The sequence below is a fragment of the Camelus ferus genome, chromosome 2, assembly GCF_009834535.1.
Source record: "Camelus ferus isolate YT-003-E chromosome 2, BCGSAC_Cfer_1.0, whole genome shotgun sequence".
NCBI classification, from domain to species: Eukaryota; Metazoa; Chordata; class Mammalia; order Artiodactyla; family Camelidae; genus Camelus; species Camelus ferus.
In genome coordinates, this window is record NC_045697.1 from 85976232 (window position 1) to 86000903 (window position 24672).

At 40.6% G+C, this 24672-nt stretch overlaps 1 protein-coding gene across 1 annotated transcript in view; it reads right to left on the reverse strand.

The window, feature by feature from the left end:
* The window catches only part of ANXA5 (annexin A5), a 28369-nt gene extending 5171 nt beyond the window's left edge, over window positions 1-23198 (reverse strand). The window contains exons 1-8 of the mRNA XM_032462696.1: window positions 23050-23198; window positions 22824-22872; window positions 12476-12560; window positions 11119-11213; window positions 9851-9964; window positions 7432-7522; window positions 4866-4945; window positions 4475-4531 (exon numbers count right to left, since the gene is read on the reverse strand). Coding sequence (XP_032318587.1) covers window positions 4475-4531; window positions 4866-4945; window positions 7432-7522; window positions 9851-9964; window positions 11119-11213; window positions 12476-12560; window positions 22824-22832 — 531 coding nt within the window. The 5' untranslated portion in view covers window positions 22833-22872; window positions 23050-23198. The remainder of the gene's footprint in view (window positions 1-4474; window positions 4532-4865; window positions 4946-7431; window positions 7523-9850; window positions 9965-11118; window positions 11214-12475; window positions 12561-22823; window positions 22873-23049) is intronic.
* Window positions 23199-24672: the final 1474 nt, after the last annotated feature.

Genomic DNA, 24672 nt, shown 5'->3' on the forward strand with positions numbered 1-24672 from the left:
TGCAGCTGTTCAATAACACATGATAAAAAGGAAACTCTGTATTTTCTCATTATAAGTGAAATTTAAACAATGCTAGCTACAGGAAGTTTCCCCATTTCTAAAAGATCACAATAAAACTGAAAGGCTGTGGGTGTATCACAGCTCCTGGCATACAGCAGGCACTTAATATATACTTGTTGAACAGTATGAGTGTTCATATTTAGTTTTTCACATGGAAAAGACTATATGCTTTCCAGTGTTCATATACTTGCTGAAAAAATAAAATCATACACAAATACCATTATATCTGAGTCTATTTATTAAGACATAGATAATTTATTAAAACTCAAAGAATCTTTAAAATGTCTTTACTACCCTTTATTCATTTCAAGGTAAAAGTATACCTATTAAAACCAGATGAATGCAATTTGCTGAGACTGCTACTTGCAGCTGCCCTTATGCCTACAAATGGCAAAACAAATAAGGATAGGAGGTGATCAGAACACGTATTTGGATGTCAAAATTCTTATCACGTTATGTTTAAGAATATAGATTATTATTATATAGTGTTACAGATTTATTTTTTTTTCCATTTCCAGAGAATCATCTTTACGCTCAATTTGGAAATTAATTTATTTTAGTGAGAAAAATAACACCAATCCTGGTCATGTGAGCATGCTATTCCAAACTGAAAAGGAGTTAGTGTGAAAGTCATGAAAGTATGTAAACTTTAGAACTGTATCACAGTGTTACAGACCCATCTTAAAATAACTTTTTTACATATAATTACAATGAAATATGTTCACTGAGAAATTTTGTGAAAAAGAGAAAAATCATTGAAAAAATAAAAATTACTATGAATACCAACATTCTGAGGATACTGGTTACTTACCTCTAGTACGTTCACTACATACAGGTAAGATAGACACATACGGTAACACCTAGGAGGGTGTGGGGCTCATCCTGTACCACACGGCAAGCCCTGCTGAAGCCCTCCTTCCTTATCAACTGTGCTAGATTGCTAGGAATCTCCCCGAGTAGGTATAGCAGGTAAGCCTGTCGTACGGGAATAACTGGTGAAATGGCTATTTTTAACCATCTCTTAATTTTCTTGGAAGGATTATGTTTGGTATCAGTCTCTATTCTGGAACTACTACTAAGTAAATCATACACAGCAGTAACGACGGCATCTTCACGCAGAGCGGTATTTACAAGTTTTGTTTTGTCTTGTTTTAACCTGAGGGTCCTTTCTTCTGAATGAGGATGCTTAGCGTCCATGGAGCCACCCTGGATGAGGGGCCCTCACACCTCCTCACCGTCCTCCGTCCTCAGAGGGGGCCTGACGGTGCAGCCCAAGCACACTTTGATAAGCAAAGTATAGCGGTTTTAGAGTCAAAAAAGACCTGGTCCTTGTCCTCAACTGAGTCTTAGATGAGTTACTTAATGTCTTCTTGAGCCTCAGTGCCTTCATCTACAGACTAGGAATAGTATTTCTATGGAGTTATTACTGGAGATTTTGTAACTTAGATAATGAATTCACTGAGCAATGTCAGGTAACCAACAGTAGGTGCTCCATAAACACTGTTCCCCCACTTCCTTGAAGAGCTCAACCTTCCCTCCAGAGAAAGCACAAAACAAGGACTTGGTGGGGAAGGAGGTAAAATCAGTTTAACACATTAAAAATGTTAAAAAGAAAAGTGGGTTATCTACAAAATGTTCAATTCTCAGGTGAATGACTCACTGTGGCTTACCAAATCCTTGAAATAATAGGAATTCTCTTAGTGCCAGGTATCGGTTGAGAAAAAAAATTCAAAAGCTTACGAAAGGGCCCTTCAGTTACTCTCAATTAAGAAATCTTAAATTCCCATTAGTGGTAACAGTCCAGGTACTCTTTCTACAAGGTATAAATGGGTGTGTTCCTTTTTATAATGCTGAAAGGATCATTTTCAACAGGCTGAATTAATTAATAAAAATACATTTTTACAAATCAAAGACTGTATGCTGTGTTGTTCCTGGTCACTGAAAAGGTAAGGAGAGCCTGGATACTGTTTCAGGGATATTTTAAAGTAACTTTGTAAGTCAGTTTTCAGATGTACAAAGCTTTCCGTTCAGGGTCCCGGATGGTCACATCCCTGCAGGAGAGCTAAGTGATGCTTACACAGCCTGACCTCAAAGTGCAGTCCCTTGACCAGCATGGACGTCACCTGAGAGCCTGTCAGAAATACGATCCCAGATCCCACCCAGACCTCCTGAGTCACAACCTGCACAGAAAAGTCTGAGAAGCACTGCTTCTCAGAGTGAGTGCTCCGAGCAGAGACATCAATGGAAACGAGATAAAGATGTACTGTTCCTGCTCACAGGGCAGCAGCGATCTCATTACACCACCAGTTGTGCTGGGAAATCGACCCACCGCCCACTAATGGAGGCCTCACCACAGTCATCTGAGATTATTAAAGCTGGCTTCTTTCCCTGTGACCATGACCCCTACTCCTGAGAGGAGGAATGTGAGAACCAGCACGGTCACCTCCAGACCTACAGACAATGAATGCTGGGAAAGTACCGAGGTGGTCTCAGCAATGAGCAAAGCCCCTAACAGCAGGGAGTGTGGGTCTGCAGGCAGCCTTGGCCCTGCCCCTTAAGAAGGCGGGGTTAAGCTAGCTCCTTCCTTCCAATCTATACTTAATAGACGGGTTTTACAGTAGAGAAAGTGAGAAAGGAGCTAACAGGGAAGAACACGGAGCCTGCCATCTAGTGAAAGAGAGAGGGCTTTGAGGTTGGACAGGTGCAGGCAGGAACCCCAGGCTCCACCACCACTCAGTGGGGACCATGGGCTTGTTTCTTGAATCCCTGAGCCTCCGTTTCCTCATCTGTAAAAACTGAAACGATCCCCTCTACTTTAGAGTTAGACACTAACTCACTCCTGAGTTATTTACTGAGTGCTGCCAATATGCTAGGCTAACTGAACTGACGGCTCAGGGCGCCCTGGGTGGGTGTCAAGTGAACAGGCAGCTTCAGTATCAGGTGGCCAGCACTGGGACAGGAAGCTTGAGATGCTACAGTCCTCCTCGTAAGGAGCACCTGACACACACCTAGGGGGGTCAGGCAGGGCACCCTGAAAAGCAGCCTATCTGAGGACAGACCCTTGAAGAGGAATTAGGCGAGTGGGCGGAGGAAGGGGCGGGAGGAGAAAGAGCAAGTAAGAGAGAGGTTGGAGGCATAAGAAAGCAAGGGACAGGTAACAAGGAGGCTTAAAAACCACACTTGAGGTTTCCCCTGAGGACAATGAGATCCACGGAAGGGTTTTAAGATTTTAAGCAGGGATGGGACACAATAGGTTTGCATTTTTTAAGGGATAGTGAGGCAAGCATCAAACACTGCAGACGGCCCTCAGCAAACATTCTGTTTCCTCGCCTCTTCCCTCTCCAGCTACACAAAGAAATGCCGGCATCCCACAGCCATTAGGAAATCAACCTCCTGAAAAGAAGAATAAGGCCCTCCTTTCTCCTATTAGCAAAGTCAGTTCACACACCCAATGGCTTCTTCAGAGAGAACAGTCAGTTGGAGGAGAGAATACGGCTTTTCCCCTTTCAACGATGTAATTATATAAATATTGTAAGTATAAACAGTAAGTGTAAACATTAATTTATATATACATTGAGAAACCAAACAACTTCATGTGATCCACTTTATTGTGATATATACTTTATTGCATAGTCTGGAGCCGAACCCACAATACCTCCTGTATTTGAACCATGTGACCAGAAAGACAGGACTACGATATGTGATTGCAGGAACCCGAGTAATTTCTTTATTATCAATCTCCAGTTTTCAAGTTCCTCGTTTCAAATTTCCTAATACTTGTTTCCTACATTTGATTACTTTATAAACCATACTGAGACTATAATGGGATTGAAAAGCCATTTCAGTACAAAATTTCATTTGGGAGTCACTAAAGAGCAGCTGACAAAAAGAACAATCCTATTTAGAATTCTACCAGAGGAAAGGTGGAGGAATTTTCAAATCCTACAATTAACTTCATCTATTATGTGATAAATCACAATTTATCACTAAAATACTTTACTCTTTCTTCTATATCCTTCTCTGCCAAGAGACTGACTGGCTCATTGGCAGAAGAATTTACCTGTTTTTCTGGTAAAATTCTCTACTTTGTGACTGTTCCACAACCACAGAAAAAAATAACATCTAGGTGGAACTCACTATCCATATAATTTATTTTATTTCATTTCAGCTTTGGGATAAAATATTTTTTGGCCATATCAAAATGTGAGAAATCGACCTACATGGGTCTTATGATTTGTAAAGGACCCACCAAGTTATTTTTAGATGCCATTATATATTATATAATATTATATACTACATATATAATATATAAATATGTATTTTTCATTAGCATAAGCATGGATTCTTTTTTTCATTCAATGACATATGATTCAATATGTCATAAGCAAGTCATCACATAGTAAGTCTCACCCACCTGAGCATCTTGTTCAACCTGTGCTTCGTCAATTCCAGCATCAGGGTCTCTATTAGCCTACAAGAGATAAAGTACCATATCAGACCTTATCAGTCCTACAATATCACACAAGCACTGTCCAAAACCAAACTGACCCTCTTGATTTTAAATTCTATGAACAAAAGAGGAAAGTGACATCCAAACAAACAAGCAAACAAACAAAAACACTATGAGTTAGCTATGAAGAGTTCAGGTCAGATATTCTGAAACACAAACACAGGCACCACAAAGCCAGAATCAAGCAAGTACCAGAAATAATTAAAAGAATTTTAAATGACCTTACTTAACTAGATTCAGATCAGTCCAGCTTCAGAGTTTTTTAATCAAACCATAAATAGTCTCCACCCAATACCTGAAGGAGGACCACCAACATCCTCTGGTAGTACCCTGAAGTATCCCCCACCACGTCATCTTCCAGGCTTGAGCCATATTCTGCAACAGAATAATTCCACACTTATTTACAGCTTCTTTCAACTAGAAAGACATCCTGTCTCAATAATCAAATAGAAGAGACATAAAGGAAGAAATATTTGATTAGCATAAATGTTCATCTTTTTCTAAGGGCTTTAAAGACTGAAGGCAAACGCTTTAAGTGAGTGGCTAGGTGAAAACGAAGTCTCCCAAAAGCACTCGACTGAAACTTAAATGATGACTCAGCCGTTTAGAAATGCTCTCAGCCAATGTAGTTATTAGTCTACAGACACATGATGGTACTGGAAAGCCTCTAAAATACAATCGATCATAATTTTAAACTTTGTTTTGCTTTCTTTCAACTGTTTTACATGATTCCCCTCCAAAGGTATTTCTCTAATATTCTGATATCTAATATTCTAATATTTCTTTCATTGGGGCATGGCCATTGCTTCCCCTAATAAGATATTTTTTTCCTCTGCAACAAATAAAGTTAACTCTGAGAGGCAGCAGAGCTATTTTAAAATATGCCCTTCCCACCATTCAGTGTGAAGCCACAGCAAAGGGGAGAAGCAGGATCTGTAAGAGTTACAGGCACTGCCCTGTAACTTTCAAACAGCTGCTGTTGAAGGATCAAATGCTCTAAGGCATTTAAATATTTCACCATTATCTGAAAGGAGATAAACTTTATTTGAAACTTCTATTTTTAAAGTTCCAAAAGAGTTACATATTTATTTCAGTCAGTTACCCAAATACAAGACTTTGAAGGAATTATTTATTCCTCCCTCTGCTCCAATGCCTATATATAATTAACCATCAAATCTTTTCAAATATTCCTCCTCTCTCTGATGTATGCGCCTCCTACCTCCCACCAACCTAGGCTGAGCCATACCTGCAAAGCTTACCTCCCCCACCACCCAGCTACCTAATCAGCCTCTTGATTCAAATCTCCTCACTCCCTCAACTATCCCTTCAATACTCCACTGCCCACTCAGGAGCTTACAATCAAGGAGCCTCTGAGTCAAGTCCAAACTTCTAATCCAGTCTTACAAATCCACCTGTAACAGAGCCTAACTGCGCTAGTCAGTTCATCTCCAGAATGGACATGCACGTACCCTCCCTCAACGTACTTTTCTCAGTCCGGTTTCCGTGCCATGGCAGACAGTGGATGCACCTTGACCAAAAATGCCTTTGTCATCCACCTAAAACCCATCTGGTCTTGAAGCCCTCGCTCAGTGTCTGAACGCACCGTGAAGCCCCCTCCTAACATCCAAAGCCATGATGACCTCTCTTCTCTGAATGAATTTTGCATTTTTTGTGTTTGACTTTTACTATCCTTTAACTGCAGTTTTTCTCAGTCATGTCATCCCTAGATAGACTGCAAACTCCCGAGGACAGGAGCTATGTTATGTACATCTTTTGCATCATTTCATGACAGCCAGTACACTGCCGGACACACAGCGAGTGCACAATAACACAGCTGGCTGGGTGGGCCATAAGCAGTTATTATACCTGAGGCACCCCATTTGTCACCCAGCAGCACAAAGGCTCACTCAGCAATGTCAACATCCCCAGAAAGAGATATCTGAAAATTAGAAACTCAAGGGTGACCAGCTGCAACTGAGATACATGTATTCCCTCTGCCTTAGTGGTGGGCACCTATCCAAGTGTAAAAAGAGGAGCAGGAAAGAAAGATCCAGCACTTCAAAGGTAAATTATTTAGCTGCGGTAAATTTCACACTGTTCTCACTGGCTAGGTTACAATGTCATTTTTAAGATTAACAGACTAATGCCAAGACAGGGACCCATTTTCCTCACTGCAGCCACTATGCTTGGAGGTGACAATCTGGAAGGTCTGATCCTCCTCAGTCAGCTGAGAGGGAGAGTCTTCTACATGAAATCCGATGAGAAAAGAACTCTCCACCTTTACTTCCTATTTCATTTTCTTGGCTCCATTCACAGGATATGCTTCTGACTGAAATACAGGCTTCCCCCCCACCCACAAAAAAATTAGAAATAAAAAAGAAAAGACAACAGAAAGAAAAATCAAAATGCAGAGTATTCAAGCATTGCCATCAGCTAAAACGAGATACATTTACTCATGTATTATCAACTCTGACTTGAACAAGGTTTTTCCTTTTAGACAGCTCATAACTTCCACTAACATAAAATTGAATTTTTTAAGGAAGAAAAACAACTTACATCTTAAACTTAATGCAGAAGAATGACAATCTGTATATCCCTATGCTAGCTGCAAATCCTATGTGAAAATAAATTCCATCCTCAACAGAAGCTTCTTATAAATACTAAAATAGTTACAGGTATAGTAAAAGGCAGCCCTTTTCCCTACAGAAGGAGAAAACTAGCTTGAATTGTTGCTTATTCAGTCATTCATTCATACGGAAATCATGTGTGGCCCGCCTCCTGTAACTATAAGGAACTGCATTCACTTTAGAGAAATGAAAGTGACAGTGGCAATGAAGGGAAATGTAATTCAAAACATGTACCTTCTTCATAAACTTGTTTTATGGCTCTCAGTTCTTCAGGTGTCCTTGAAGCAATAATTTCTGTCAGGACTTTTTCATCTGTCCCAGCTCCCTGTTTGGAGATTGATTTTTAGTAGGAAAAAAAAACGTCAATTAAGATTAAAAAGAAAGTGATTTTCCTGGGTGTTACCCAAATTGCATAAATATATAAATATTACCCAACATAACATTCACTTTTTTTCCTACTTTGACAAAGGATGCTTTATTTTTCTTTCCACAGAAAACGTGTTTACTTTATCCATATTGAAGGACAACAGAAGTAAAAGGCAGCTTTGTTTATTTTCCAACATGTTGTTGTTTACATACTGCACCGTCTATGAATGGTAGTGGACGCTGCACTTATTGTGGGGTTTATTTTATGGAGGGTTTTATTCCTGAGTGAAAGATAAAAAGCTAAGGATGAAAGTGAACATCTACTTTCCGAGGTCCCCACATATTGTCAAGTGTGGTACTTTAGGAAATTCAAAGATTGTGAGATGTCTTTTACTTCCTAAACAATTTTTATGAATTATAAATTTCAAAGAGTTTGATAAAGGCTTAATCCTAAATCTCTTAGTTATCTAACAGGCAGTTGTGGGGTCTTCTGATTACTGTAATGATAGAGCCCAACAATATAGGCAATGTTATTTTGAAGATGAAACATAACCATAAATTTTTAAAATGGAGCGTAGCATCATTGTATTTGAAAATATAATCTTAAACATTCACTTCCTATTCTATGAGTTCTAGCAGTTGTAGAAATAAAAAATGTCAAATTAATTTTCTTTCCAAAGACAATTTTATCCCTTTTTTGGTCTAATGAAAAAAATGTTTATTGCATGTATGTATGTGTATACATATATATAGCATATAACATATATAAATTTATAATTTTATCAATTTAATTCTAAATGGTTTAAAAGTAAAACATTTTAGGGGGGAGGGTGCAGCTCAGTGGTAGAGTCTATGCTTAGCATGCATGAGGTCCTGGGTCCAATCCCCAGTACCTCCATTAAATAAATAAATAAATAAACCTAATTACCCTCCCTCCCCAAGAAAAAAACATAAGAACTAAATTTTTTTTAAAAGTAAAACATTTTAATGAAACAGGAAATAAATAAAAAGGCTAAATAGTAAAAATGAAAACTTTACATAAATTTACTTGGAGGTGCACTGATACTTAATATACACCTCAAAATATAAACACCCCTGTCTCCAAATTAAGTTCTCCATAGATCCACAGGAAAATTCTGCAGCAAAGGTAACAATAAACACAGCATCACTTAGCTATTAGGAAATCAGTTTTGGGGTCAGTATAAAGGAATTGTGACTTGCTTTCTGGATTTTTGAAAAATAATTTTAACTGGTTTTCCTTTTTCTGATTATAAAGTCACATCTACACTGCTGAATTAGAAGACAAAAGCAATGACACAGCAGAACTTAATTTAAAAGACAGCCTTATTCTCTTTATATTTCTGTTTCTTTACCAAAAATCAAGCACTGAAAAAACTAGGTTTATGCTCTGGCAGAATTTCAGCTACTGCTAACATTTCAGAAGGCTGCAAAAGTGCTCATTTCCAATAACCGAAGATTTTGTTCATTCCAAAGAATCTCTGCAGGAAAATGAAGAGAAGAAGCACAGAAAGGTTCCTAACTTGATAAAGCCCCTCTTCCCGCCACCTGAGCTACATTAACCTCCTTGTTGCTAAATTTCAATTTGCCCATTCAAAACCTAACTACTAATGACTGAACTATTCCGTCCCATAAGTCTAAACAAATGATTCAGCATGGTCATATTTATACAACATTCCAAACACCAGGCAAGGGAATATGTATTCAGTTATTTGCTACAGTGAAATTATATCAAGTTTACCAGCTATTTCATTTTAGTGTTTAGAAATACAGGAAAGAAGGAAAGGGAAAAGGGTTCAGAAAAGGAAAGTGTTTAGAAGTATCAAAAAGAAAGAAGAAAATCTATCTTATATCAAAATTCTCTCTGAAGCTTAATTTTTTTAATCTAAAATGATTGACAATATTATTGTTTCCTACTCAGGCTCCTCTATACTAAAAGATAAAGTATCTAATCTGTAACATTTTAAAAACACATCTCAAAATGAGAAAACGAGCATGAAAATAGAATATAAAAGGCTGTCAAATATATTAAAATTTTAAATACCCACTATTATTAACTGTACAAAGAGATTAAATGACACTCTATTCATTTTCTCCCACCTTTTTTTTTCCCTTCTTTTTTTCTTATTGCCTCCTACAGTTTTGTCCTCCAAGAAACCTTCACTAAAAAATTCATTTTTTTAATATAAAAAAAAAATACAATGAAGTAATTACCAACACAAAATAATATGATACATGATAGGAATGTTCCTTGCACTCCTCCTTTTACCTTAAGAGCATGCTTCAGTTCATAGGCATCATAAAGCCGAGAGGGTTTCATCAGAGCCACGATTAATTTTTCAAATTTTCCAGTCAGTTCTGATTTCAGGTCATCCAAAAGGTCCTAACACAAAAAAAATATAAATTTGTTAACCAGGCATAAATTTAAGGAGATTCTTTTAAAAAATGAGAGACAGCCCTTTATTCTAATGAATTCTTTACCTTGCTATCTCCCAGCAGAAGTAAGACAGTAAGCTAAACCACATGCGGAAGCTCCGAACAACGTACTGTGGACATCTGACCCAAAGCTTAAGCTAAAGCAAACCCATTGAAGTGTCAAGGTACCTGTTTTTAAGAGATGTTTTTCTTTATCTCAAGAGTTTTAAAAAAATACTTTAAAAATAGGTTAAAAATTTTTATTTTAAAAACACTGTTCTGAGAAACGTGTATCTTAAAAAAAAAACTTCCTCAAAAAAACTCATAAATGCATTTTTAGAAAGGACAAAATCTGGCCTATCACACCTAAACAAAACAATGTCTTCCTTTCTCTCCACATCTAATGATAGTCTAACACGCACATAACGGATTACGTTCATTACTGCGCTCCTGACTACTGCGGGACAGCTGCCATGGGGAAACTGTGTGTAAAATTATGGAGAAAAGCAGTATTTCTTATCCATTTCAGTTTCAGCACAAAGGCAACTAGGAATTGTGCTTAAAATAATTTCTGTTCTTTCTTTGCACTTGTTTCTCAAAATAACAAACACAAATTTTCAGAATAACAAAACTGTATTTAAATTTTTCATGTCTGTACTAATTCATTTAGTAAAAAATTTAATTTTCACTTTCAATTATTTATCGAATAAGAGCATTTAAATCAATGATTTAAAAATTCATTTATTAAAACACCACTCCAAAAGGAATCAAGACACATGCAGGTGCTGTGTCATAACAAAACATACTGCAATGCAGGTTTACACCTGGAAAACAGATAACACAACAGTCCTGAGTGGGAAGCACAGAAGGAAAGGGCAGTTATCCCCATGGGATCTTCCAGCACCTCTAGACTGTCAAGCCAGGAAAAACAATCACATGAGGATAAGTTGGGTGAGCATTATAAACCAACATCCAGTAACCAAGAGACTGGAAAAGAAAGGAGGAATAGGAAAGTCAGAATCATAAAATAAATGATATTTATGAAAGCATATTAGATTTCAAACTCGTCTTAAAAGATAAAGCTGCTCTCACATTTGACCTTGGGATGAAGTGTGCTCTTACCCTGCCAAAGAGAGTTTTAAAAGCCACAGCGATTTCCTGGCGTTGAGCGTTACTGCGGGATGTCAACAGGGTCAGGATGCTCTCCTCATCGGTGCCTGCAATTTATGTTCGAACTGTTACATCTCAGCCCCTACATCCCACTCTCTCAGTAACCTGTGTAACCAGATCTCCATTAATTCCTTACCTCACAAAATATATTCTATTACATAATTTATTAAACTTTAAAATTAACAATTACAAAATGTTATCATTTCCAATAATACATACTAGCCCCATACATTGTGAAGTAAATGCAAAAATCCTCCTGACTTTTTAGAAACAGTGCATCTAGCTTTTCTTGCAACTAAAAGTTTCTCATATAACAGCTATTCACAAGGCACAGTGTGTTGGGTGTTACAGGGAATTGAGGGGAGAAAGATATAGACCCAGGTTTCAAGTTACTGGCAATTTAGGGTAAAAATACAAAAATACAAATAACTGTGAGGTAAGACAGAATGGGACAAGTGCATCAAGAGAGGTCCAGGTGCTAAACAGGGTTCAAAGGAGGTTCTCTTAGCTGATAGGAGGTGGAACAGAGTCCAGGGGAAAGCTTCATGGAGAAGGTGACATCCAAAACCATCTTGAAGAATGAAAAGACTGCAACAGGCAGTGACGACATAGGGAAGGAAGACAGGCTTTTAGAACTGGGGAAAAGGTCAGCAGCAGGAAAATACAGGGTTTTCCTGAACAGCAGATCAGCCGGCATGGCTGGATCAGAGGACACAGGCGATACAGGGAAGGCCTTGCACGGCCAGAAAGCTGCACCTAACCCTGCTACAACAGGAAATCTCACACAGTGTTCAAAATGGAGAGTGACGGGGTCAGAGCCAAGTTTGAGGAAGGTGGATCCCTTCACATGGACATGAGTACAGAGGGGGCCGGAGGACAACGGGATCAGTTAGTTATAGATGGAAATCCTCATGATGAGTTAAGTGGCTAGAAAGGAGAGCGAGGAAAGAGAAGACAGCTGGAGAGAAGAATCCTACAGAACTGCTATGTGACTGCGCAATGAGAGAGAAATGCTGCACAGCTGATCACTCTCAGGAATGTCTACTTATCTACTCAATCAGCCACTCAATCATACAGACAAAGTGGAACAGCTAAAAAAAACAGAGGCTGAACTGCACTCCCGTTCGGTTCTAGACAATGAAGACTGGAGGTGGCCAGTCATCGTTTTGCTATCTTAAGGTAACTTTTCTGTCTACATACATTTCAAATCAAAATATTCTAAAAGTAATTTTACTACAAAAGAATGACTTTTGTTCAGAAAAACAAAAGTCACATTTTTTTTTTAGAACAAAAAGAAGGCTGAATTTACCCAGGCCCTTCATGGCCTTCCGAAGAGTTTCCGCATCAGCCCGCTCATCAAATCCGGGGAAGCTCGTCACAGTGCCTCTGAGAACCTGGCACAGGAAAAACAGTGGTATCATTCAAGCACAGCTAATACGACAATCCACATAAACAGCAAGCCACTGGCTCTATATCGTGTTCAGACTTTAAATACATTACCATTTGATAAGATATAGAAACCCCATCTGAAACGTGAACTGGACCATTACAACATCAGAGTCAGCCTTGAGACGACGTATAGGAAAACCTTAGTGTTGCTATAGCAGCCAAAAGTATACAAACAAGAGAAGAAGTGTCTCCCAGTTTGATCTCCCAGCCTCAGAGCGTTGATTGGTAGCAGCTTTCACTCCCTGGGCCCTGAGCTAAACAAAAGACTGTGGTCAACTAGGAAAGGGGGGTGGGGAGGGGTGCTCGCTCCTACTTATCTCATGGGAGGTCACGAAACTAAGCCAGAGCTCTTCATTCTACTAAGTGGGAAAATGTGATTCTGTGATTATAATAAGAAATACATATTTGGTCTTCATCCCCATTTCTGGCACAGAGCTCCTAAGACCCTTGGAATTCCCTAATGATAAGAGCTTGAATATTCATAGCAAACCCCCTTCAAACACATCTGAGTTTATGTTACTAAAGTGACTTTTGGAAAGCATCTAAGGATGCTTGTAAGGGGAACCAACCATGTGATTAGAGGGTTGGAGCTTTCAGTCCCATACCCCCACCCCCACCTCAGGGAGGAGAGAGGACCCGGAAATTGACTTCACTCACAATAACCAATGATTTAGTCAATAATGTCTATGTAATGAAGCCTCCATAAAAACCCAAAAAGAAAAGGTTGGAGAGCTTCCAGGCTGTTGAACACATGGAGATATGGAGAGGAAGTTCCACACCCCTTCCCATATATCTTGCTCTATGCATCTCTCCCACCTGACTGTTCTTGAGTTACATCCTTTTATAATAAACCAATGATCCCTGTAAGTAAAATGTTTCTCTGAATTCTGTGAGCCACTCTAGCACAATCAAATACAATGATGGGCTCACTAGAAATTTCAATCTATAGCCAGTCAGAAGCACAGGTGACAATCTGGACTTGAAACTGGCATCTGAATGAAATGGATGTGGGGGGAGATGAAGGAGGCAGTCTTGTAGGACTGAGCCCTTAAACTGTGGGATCTGATACTATCTCAGGTAGACAGTGTCAGAATGGAGTTGGACTGCAGGACACCCAGCTGGTGCAGAAGAATTGCCTGTTGGTGTGCGGAAACCACCCCCTACATTGGAATTGGGCTCAGAACTCTTAGAAATCCACCCACAGCCAGGCTAGTCTCCATTTCCACCCTACCTAAAAAGCACAGATGCATACTGGCCAATAAACTCCCTGCCATTAGTTCTATCAAGCTGGAGCTGCTTGAAACTGAATGGCTGAGTACTAGCACTTTCCCAAGGTTCAACATAATTAAAAGGAGCAATAGGTTGGGAGAGAAACTGGTAAGATTTAAGAAGATGGCCCTTCAAAATTGGTGTGAGTTAGCAAAGTTATTTCTCTCAGGTCAAACTGCAGTTTCTCTCTGTTTAGTAAAACCAGTTCAAAACGATGATGAAGACACCATCAACATCATCATAAAAATGGATAAATACCATAGATTTTCTTAATGTGAGAACTTGGATGATTAGTTCACCTGTCTGTTTATTTATTCACTCAACAACCATTTTTTTGAATGCCTTCCACATGCCAAGCATTGTACAAACCATTAGGAAAAAGTCATGACCTCTTAAGTCAAGAAAAAATGACAGGCATGTAAATAATCAGGTGCGGTAGAGTATACATACACGGAGATTTCATCAGCGTGACGTGAGCACATACAGGAGGGACTGAGACGGGAAGAGCGGAAGGGAAAGAAATGGGAAAAACTTCCCCAAACGTCTTGAAAATTGCCTATGACTTTGCAGGTTCGGGAAAGCAGAGAAGGGCAAGCAGGTATTTCAACACACAGGAAAATGTGGGAGAATGAAACTTTGCTGTACTTTGGACAAAGGGTTAAGCATTTCAACAGGCTGGAACAAGCAGTAAGGTCGGTCAGAAAAGCAAACAAGGGAAAGGTCACAGTGGGGGGCAAGCACAGGCTGGAAGCCCTGCTAAGAAGAGCAGCTGTCAGCCCAAAGGCGGCGGGAAGCCCTTGGAGAGCGCCTAAGCAGGGAGGAACAATGTTGACCCTGCAGTCACATGACTAGGGCAGCAGTAGGGACAACGGGAGGGACTGTGCATCTGTGGAGACAGGAAGCCTGTTTTAAAAACTAGTAAATATAAAAAGAAGGTAAAAAAAAGACCTGATCTAAGTCAGGAGCAGTGGAAATGGAAAGAAAAAGACAGACGAACAGACAGGGCTAAGGCAGAAGGGAACCTTTTAGGATGACTCCTTTTTCTGATAGGGAAAGGAAGGCTGGTTTTGCATTTCTCCACGTACTGGAAGAGAAGCAGGATTGTCTGTTACCAGGGCAAAACTGGAGTCCTGCGAGGAGGCTCATGAAGGCAATATTGATGGGGTGGGAAGAAGAGTTGGAGAAGAAGGGAAGGTCACCTACAAACAGAATGGCAACTAACATCAGCTGAGGGCAACAACGAGCCAGGCACCATACTCAGGGCTTCATGTGGATCTTCTCAGTGAAACCGCATTTTACAGATGAAAAGACACACTGTCGTAGAAAGGTTTGGTGAATCACCCAATGACCAGCAAGCAAGACAAGTAGCAGAGCCGGGACTTGAACACAGGCTATGGGACTGTGGGCTCTTAACTATGATGCTCCACAGCCTCCCAAAGGCAAAGGGAAAATCCAAAGAAGGTGACAGCATGGAAGTCAAAGGAGAAGAAATGTTCTAAGAGAAAAGGAAGAAAAGCCAGTGTCCAAACCACAGGGAAGTCAAGTGAGAGGGACGATGAAAAGGGGCCCACTGGAGTTGTAACTAGGAGGTCCTTGGTGGTGGTAAAAGCCTGACTGGAGGACACTGAAGGGTGAACTGGGAGGCAGAGCATCTCTGTGAACTCCTATTTTACAAATGACTTTTTTTTTAAATCCTTTTCAGAAAGACACTTTAAAAAATACCTTATCCAGTTTATGACTCTGAAGAAGTGGCTAGCAGATAGAGAAGTTAAAAACAGGGAAGAGGTTAAGAACAGAGGAGACAGGAGGGATTTGTCGTAAAAAGAAGGGACATCTGACCCCCGAGCCTGAAGGAAGCGTAGTGAACCACGGGAAAAAAAGAGGTATCCTCAGAGTCTCAGCTCCTAACACGAAGAAGACATACCTGCTGGCTGTATTTTTGAGAGCTTTCTAGAAATTGGGAAATACTCTCGCTACATTCCATGTGATTAGAGTCATCATGAAAGCTAGCAAAGCCACGTAGCCGTAGTAAGGGACCAGATGTGAATCACAGGACGTGACTCACGAGGGCAGAACCCGCCCTCACAAAACTGTCCACACTGGACAAAGGGGATCCTGCAGGACTCACAAGAGGACGTCCCTGCTTCCTGTCATTCCCACTAGCCTCAAGTTCAGTGGGTGCACCTTCCCCAGGTTAATTCCAGTCCTAAGTAGCTACTGTTCCCTTCACCCATCCTCAGTTCATCCTCAACTACCCTGGGCCCCTGCCACCAACGCTGTACTAAGGGAATTATTACATATACTCAGACAATACATGGCCAAAACATGTAATTCACTCTTTTAACTCTCAACTTCAATTCTCCTAGCTCTGTAATTTTCTTTGGCTTTTTCTGTTTGTTTGCTCTAAGTGAAAAAGTTCTTTACCTTCAAAGACTAGGTATGCCAAGATAAAATGAATAAAATTAAGCCAAAACACAAGTGGAGGGTTGCTTTTCTAGACACAGAATTTAGAAGCACAGGAAAATAACACAGAAACAATACTCTAAATTGAAAGACGAGAAAACGTTCACCTAGTCTGAAACATTCTAAACTGAAGCTTTCCTGAAGGCACAGAGGAGAACTAAATCCTCTTTAAATCTGCCTTCAGTTCAATGAAATCGACACCTAAATACCCCTCGGTGCCGCGAAGCAGAAGCCAGGCATCGTGAAGCAGACCACTGGGGCTGAGCAGCTACACAAGGATTTCTGTGTGTGGTTCTTCTGAGGCTCAGGTTTTGCAAAAAGCTTTTGGAGGCCCTCAAGGAAGGTGGGGAGGACGAAGGCCAAGGGCAGAGTCCTCCCTCCTCTCTCCAGGCACAGTAGTTCAGGTCTTATGTGAGGGACACAGTACAGGCCCACTAATATTTCCTGTGATAATGGGTCCCCTGATGAGCAAGGAAAAAAACTGAAAAATCACTGTACTAAGAAAGAAATGAGATGAGCAAGAAGGGGGGAAAAGCCAGGGTGACAGGATTATGACTTGAGGTGCACAGTAAATTAAAGACCAGGAAACACTAGAACCTCCCAGAGGACTGAGGGGTACAAACACATACAATCAGGGCTCAGAAATAAGAACTCACACCTGCATCTTTACCGTTGCTCGAGACCATCAAACTATCGAGCCCACAGTTCAAAGCCTTAAATTTAAATTGGTCTATAACTATTGTTAAGTTTCCCATAACTTCCTTTCCCTTTCATGCTCCTCCTTATTTTAGCATTTTTTCCATTCTGTCTGAGTATCCTACTACCTTTGACTTCTCTCTTAAACTCAGATGTAAGGAAAAAAAGCATCACTATAAAACAGTTCAAGTAGTGCACACAGTGGTAGAAAAGAAGTCTTTAGAAACTTAACAAAACCAAGGTTGTCAATATGACTCAGGCTTTTGTTGTGTTTCATTAATGCTCCTCTGGCTACCTCCCAGCTAGTACAAGAATGCCTTCCCTTGGCAATTACCAATACAATGGAAAGTTTAATTAACTGCTTTTGCATAACGGTGATACCTCTGAATTGGTTAACTCGGGCAAACACACCGATCTCTGCTGAATACACATGATGGGGGGGGGGGGGATATTCCCAGTGGTTCAACTGGCCACTGTGCACACAGCACAAGAAAAGCTCTATCACTAACCAATTCATTCATATCAATGCTTCAATCAAGTTTATAGGTTTCTCACATTAGAGAATAGTGTGTGTGGGTTCACAACTTTACCTCCTTTTGCATCTACACAAGGGGCAGAAATCTAATGAACATGGCTGGTCCTAGACAAAGGTAGGAAATAAGTCAGCCTCCAGTCTTTTCAATTGTAGGAAGAGATGAATAATATATAAACAAATGGATGACCTACAGAGATGAAAGAGGATTTAAAGATGCTATACACTCTGTTGTGTATTAGACAGCACCACCTAAGTGTTTATAAAACTCAAATTCAGCAAATCCACTGTTTTTCCCCCACATTCCTTCCTCAAAGAAAAACACAACCAACCACACCATCAAGCAAGTCAGTCATCTTGACCTCAATCTGGCCCTTCACCCCCAACTCCCATCCTATTCATGCATCCAATCTGCCCAGTCTCCTACAGTGCCCTCCTCTCTGAAGTCCCAGCTACTGCCTGGTTTAAGCCCTTAAGATTTCACTAGGATTACAGCCACAGATTCCTAAGTGTTCTTCCAATATCTAGCTTCCCTCTTCTTCCCCTGCTTCACCACCCCACCTCTGCAGCCCCCAGAAACACAACAACACACTGGCCCCAGGGCGATCTTTGTGAAATATCAATCTGACCACGGCACACCCCAACTTACCACTCTGTGGTAGCTCGACATTACCTACAAAATGGCTCGTATTCTTCAGCTCTGGCTCCAGTCTGCCTCTCTGGCACCCCTTTCCAAGGCAGGGCCCCATCTCCCCACTGACTGCAGCTTTACCCCAGCAGTGCCACGCTGCCTGCAGCTCCCGGCCAGGCCAGACTCCTTTACACCCCGAGCATGTGCTTTCGCTGTTGCTGCCTCTACATATCATGCCTTTCCTCCTTTGTCCCATGTGACTAGTGCCAGCTAAGTAATCTCAATTTCCTTTTCTGTGAAACTGAAATAGTATTACTTATTTCCAAAACTGGATTATGACCACTAAACAATGCATACAAAGGAGTCGGCAATGCATCTGTTATACCAATAAAACTTAGTTCCATTTGCCTTTTTATTTTTCATAACTAACAATACCTGGCACACAGTAGGAACTCAAGTTTCATACAGTCATGAATGCATGCATGAATGAAAAGTAAAGAGCACAGTTAGGAACTGGTGTCCAAAGAAATGACACCAACTGGAATATGCATTCCTTCCAACTAATCAATGGCTTATAGGTTTACACATTATACAAACCACTAAACTGAAAGGGTCGGTCCAAAAAACACTTAAAGCCAAGGTCTTAGGAGCCCTAATTTTTGTAAAAATATTAACTGATAATTTGTGAAGTTTTAGAATAATAAACTTCTAAATCATTGAAAGAAGAAAACCAGATTGCCACCTCTAACTGGCTGCCACCTGTGTCCAAGGGGCACTAGGTCAAGACAAGAGAATTAAAGTTAACTGAACGCCAATGAACTGCTCAGTGGCTTGCAAAGCAGCCAAGCAGATTCGAATTTAGTTCTTTCTCAGCATCCAAAATGAAGACCAGTCAAAGGAATCAGAAACTGGGAGAAACTAACCCAAAGCAGCACAGGCCACTGGTAAACAGGTAACCTGATCTCAGAACCCCCGAGGGAATCATTCAATACGGAGAGGTCTGACCTTAAAGTGACAGACCTGAAGAAAAGATGCACGTGACACCCGGGCACGTCCTCTGGCATAAACCTCATCTCAAATGTACTTATTTACATTCAACCTGCTTGCTCTGCACAGGGCCCTTGTAAATGATCATAGTGTAATGATTTCAAACCAACCAAAAAAATTTCTAATCAAATCTTGTACAGTTTAAGTATGTATCAGACTGATAACTCTGATATTCGTGAAGTTTCTAGCAAAAAATTATGTAGCCTGCTTTTGCTTCATGACAGTCCTGCGACCCTGAATACGTTAACTCTTTACAAACAATATTATAAATAAAACTAAGTTCCAACTGCCCAAAGTATAACTTTTTAAAGTTTCATTATCTTAAAGGAAAGATATAAAAGCCTTAAACTGAATTAAAATATATTAAATGGATCATTCATCTAGGAAATATAGCCAACTCTTGATCTTTCCGAACCAAAGAACACAGTACACAATGTAACCTTAAGTACTTAAATAAATTAGAATATCTACGAAATAATTTGGCTCTAGCTAAGCAGTGAGATTTAAAAAAAATAAAATAAACCTGTGTGAGCAAGTTCAGCAATAGGAAAGAAATAAGTCAGGACCCAATTTAAGAAATCCAACCCAATATGTGATAAGTCAGATTAAAGAAATGACCCTAAAATCTAATGAAAAATCCACATTTATATAATCAGAAGTTGACTGTTGGATGAAAGTATTCAAAAATATGTACTATAGACAATGCAGGCAATTTTAATAGCACTCTGGCCATTCCTTAGTAAATATCTTGAATTAGCTTGCACCCAAATTTAACATAGTAGATTGTGTTACCGATCCAATAATGATAATTTATTACTCATTTAGCAAACTTTATGCTAAAATAACATGGATGTTGTAGTTTCAAACCAGATAAATATTAAAGCATTCAAATGAATAGTTTCAAGCATATAAAAGTAAATACTGTCTAGGAATTGTTTATAAGCAGGTACATTTATAATTTATATTTTTCTTGTATATCATGGAGAACATACAGTTAGCCAGTGTGTTCTTGAAAGAGTCTGGGAAGCCTCACGTTAGACTACTTCTCTCCATAGTCAACTGGTTAAATCCCGCCTATCTCAATACTGACGGATGAGGATTAGGATCAGAAAGAGAAGGCAGAGCTCAAGTGGTGGTTACCCATAAATGCCTCCAACTCCGAATGTATTTGCCCAACAGGATCATTTAAGTCATTTTTTACGTAGTTTCCAATATGTGCCACAGCTTTGCCCGCTACACTGACATCATTAGGCTAAAATTAAACTAAAAAAATGGCATTGATATGAATTACATTAACCATAATAATTTATAACTTACTTATATAATAAATATATTAACACAGATATGCACAAAAGCGTAAAATATCCCTAATAATATAATTACATTAAAAAAAACTTCAATGTATCTATCAGTGAAGACCGATCAATGCTCTCCTGTCAAATTCTTAACAAGACAGTCATGCCTGTGATCTATGTATACGATAACTGACTCCTGGATATCTTAAAGACTGTTATAGGTGGGGTAGTTCCAATGTTAAGTAAAAAGAGAAAACCACCAGCATGGAAGATTTAGTTCATAAATATGAAGAACCACTGTTGGAGGAGGCTTCCTTCTAATTTTTCAGTAAATAAGAGACATTAATATTTTACAATACATTTTATATTGCCAAAACGCAAAACTCTAAGACTCAGGCATCTGACCCCATTACTCTACAGAGAGCCACAGAGTGGAGGTCTCTGGTTCCCATACCCACAGGTCAACAAAAGGTACTACCATGGAAACCATTTGAAACCTAACACTGAAGGACTTCAGCTTTCCAATAATGATACTGGGATCCCAAGGAAATTTTAGACAGTAAAAGTCCAATTCCATAATGTGGGCATTCTGCCCACCATCAAATGTTAAGACTAAAGCCAACAAAACTCCATCTTAATATTAAATATTTTAACAAAATGTTTTATTTCCATGGTTTCCAAGGATAACTAACAACAAAGGTACTGCAAAATTCAACACCGGATCTTTCTTAACATTACTTGTCACTTTCATGATAACTAAAATCTGTGACTTGGATAGAAAACAGTCCTGGTTATACTGTGATAGAGGTCATATACATAACTCTATAATACAAGCCACATTCTCCAGGTTTTGTATATATAAGGGCTTTCACACTATTTTCACTCTGAATTTATTAATGCTCACATTTGGGAAAATGTGATTACTGATACTATCTTGGGTAAAGAGTCTACATAATTAAAAGAACTGATTGAAAAACTTCATAAATCACTGGGTAAGAGATAAGAGAAACAGCCAAATGAGCTAGGATAATGAGAACAATTCTCTGATGCGTGCTAAATCATCATTTACATCACCACCAGCATATCAAGATAGGAAAAGTAATTCCTGGTGAAGGAAAGTTAATTCCATATAAAAGTATCCTTTATGGGGAAGAATCTAAACCAAAGTCTCCACTTTATGTAATATGAGAATTGGTTTACTGTTATATTCCTTAAGTGCTAAAGAGAAAGAAAGAATGGAAGCACTGTAAAAATTTAATAAAGTTACCAACTCCTCTTAATCCTCCCATTTTCTCTTGGAAAGAACCATGAAACCTTATTCTATTTTGATAAATCAATCTGATTTTTTTCAAAAAGTGAACTGTAAATAAGACAGGGCATTGTTTGAGCAGTTAAAACACTTGTTTAAAAAAAAGTTTCTGGACTCTGATAAGCCAGTTAGATGGATGACGTCTCTAAAATTAGTTTTGGGGTGGAGTGTCTTAAGCACTGATACTTTATTCACAAAAGATTGCATAACACGGTCAATTTTTAACGAGTGCTATATAAATTGCTTTTCTCTTCCCTATATTTTTGATAAATGTTAAGAACAGCAAAGACAGCCAATATTGGGTAAACAAGTTCTGAAACAGTCCCAAGGCAAATTCAATTCAGAACTCGTTCCACGAGCTCGTTACCTAAAAGCAGCTCTTCTTAATCTTTTGCACTGGAGGAAAAAAAAATTCACTGCCGAAGACGAACAGTTTCTTTCAGTAAAACCGAGTTGAGCAACTGGAAAAATCTCCCCTAGAGCTCTACTGGAAAAAGCCAATACCTAGTATTAAAATACAGGAAACTTTGCGAGAAAAAAAAGGGAAGCCAGGAAAAAGGGCTTCCTTTATTTTTTCAAATAAGAAAAGGTGGGGGTGGGTAATGCGTTCTCTTCACATGACCACAATGAGCTGTACTTGCTCTGGATCTAATTTTAGCGACTCTTTGGATTTGGGGGAGGGCCTCCTTTTACACATTCACTCACGAACAGGGAGTGCGCAAAACTCCGGCCACGTCACCGGCGGCTGCGCCCTGGTGGGAGCAGGTTCCGGTGGACCCTCCGAGGGAAGAAGCAGGAAAAGAGGTTGGGGGGAGCAAAGGGGAAACAAGAAAGGTGTTAAGACATCTCCCGAAGGCAGATTCAGTTTACTCCTAAACTTTTTTGGCTTTCCGACAACTGCTAGAACTCCTGAGCAGCTTACAAAGTTGGTCAATGCAAGCGCTGCTCGGGGGCGCACGGCCTTACCTGTGCCATGGCGACTGCTCAGGTCAGGAAAAGGTGACTTGATGCAGGACTGCAAGATAAAGACCGCGGCTTCAGTGAATGAGACCTCCCCGCAGCGGCGCCCAGACAGCACCTCCGCGCTCCACAGACCCGCCCGCTCCGCAGCTCCCGGGACCGCTCCCCGCAGAGCGCCCGCGCAGCCCGACGCCCCCGCTCCCCTCCACGGACTAGGCGAGCGCTCACTCACCCAGACCCGAACCTCCCGGAGAGCGGCGGAGCGCGGGGCAGCGACACGCCGAGCAGGCAAGGATGCGGGCGGAGAAGACTCCGAGCAACTGCTAACAGGCGGCTCGGAGCAGCGGAAACACCGCCGACCCCGCCCCGCCCCGCCCCGGCCTCAGTGCGCCTGCGTGGGGCGCGGCTCGCCCGAGTCTTCTCCGCCTGTGTAGGGCTGGGCCGCAGATGCGTTGGAACCCAGAGGGGGGCCGCTCTCCTCGCCTGGCTTTAGGGGTCCCGGGGGCCCTGGAAGGGCTGGGGAACTGTCCAGGACTCTAGGCTTGGGGTCGTTGAGGCCTCCCTCCCTTTCGTGGCCGCAGGAATGGGGGCCTCACCCGGTGCTCGGGCATAGCGGTGCATGGGAGTGTTTTTTAAAGACGGGACACTCGCTGTAGTGAGGACAGCATGTCTTTGACCAGGATCTAGGCAAACCGTGAAGCTTTGAGGGCCAGTTTACAAATTTATTTTTAAGTTTTTTGTTTTGTTTTCTTTTGTTTAGTGTCTATGGTTGCTTCCTAGGTAACCTCTTCCATGTACGGTCTTTGGTAGCTTAATTGGGAAGTTTCAGAACTTCTGCCTGCGATCAGTTTCTGTTCGCAAAACCACCCTAGAACTTTTAAATAACTAATTTGAACCATGCCCTAGTATTAGTTAAACATAAAATATATGATTATGTGAGAGAGACAGACACTACCAGCATATTGTCCTAGGCTGGTGCAGAGAACGCACAGACAGAAAGACAGTGTCCTTCTCAGACTTATGTGTTGGGGAGGGGAGGCACGGGGCAGGAGCAAGGAGGCCAGAGGACAGAAGCTTGCAACTCTAGACCTAGTAAGATATTCTAAGATGAGAATAGCAAAGTGCTGTGGCGATTCAGGGTAACAGATCATCTAGTCTGCCTTGGGGAATAAAGAAGAGGTTTGTCATAAATTAAATGTGTAACTAATGTTGTTCTTTGTATAGATAGAACTTCTCAATTACTTTCACGTGTGAGCCACATGCTTAATCAGGCCCTGACAGTCGCTGCAGAATGGTTGTTGGCTGGAAATAAAGGCAAAATTGCGGAGTATAGAGCCACACACATACACACACACACCCTCTCTCACACAGTCTCTCTCTGTCTCCCTCCCTCAACCTCTCCCTCTCTCTCCCTCCACAGCCTCATGCTCCCCACTTTCAGCACCTCTCCCAGAACATTCTTGGCAGGCACGGGTGTCTGTAGGCAGCCCTTTCCTCTGTAATTTTTTTCTCCTCACTTAACGCTTTTCATTTTCTCGCTGCCCTTCTCCAAGAGTAGTGCCATCAGTGTGGCCTGGAGCATTCTTTCCCTCAACACATCCTCTTGAACTCCTTTCCTTCCTTATCTTTCTCCTTTTCTACTCTCAGAGGAATTACCTCAGACCGCAGTGATCCGATATTTAACAATACTGTTGATTTTATAGGAAAATGAAGCCCATCATGGGTTAATGACTTGCTCTGGGTCCTGCAGCTAAATAGTGATAGAATCAATGGATTATTAGACTTGGTGTCTTGATATCCCCCAGTTAGTATTTCTTTCACTTCCAGGTACTTCGATTTATTCAGCTCCTACTCT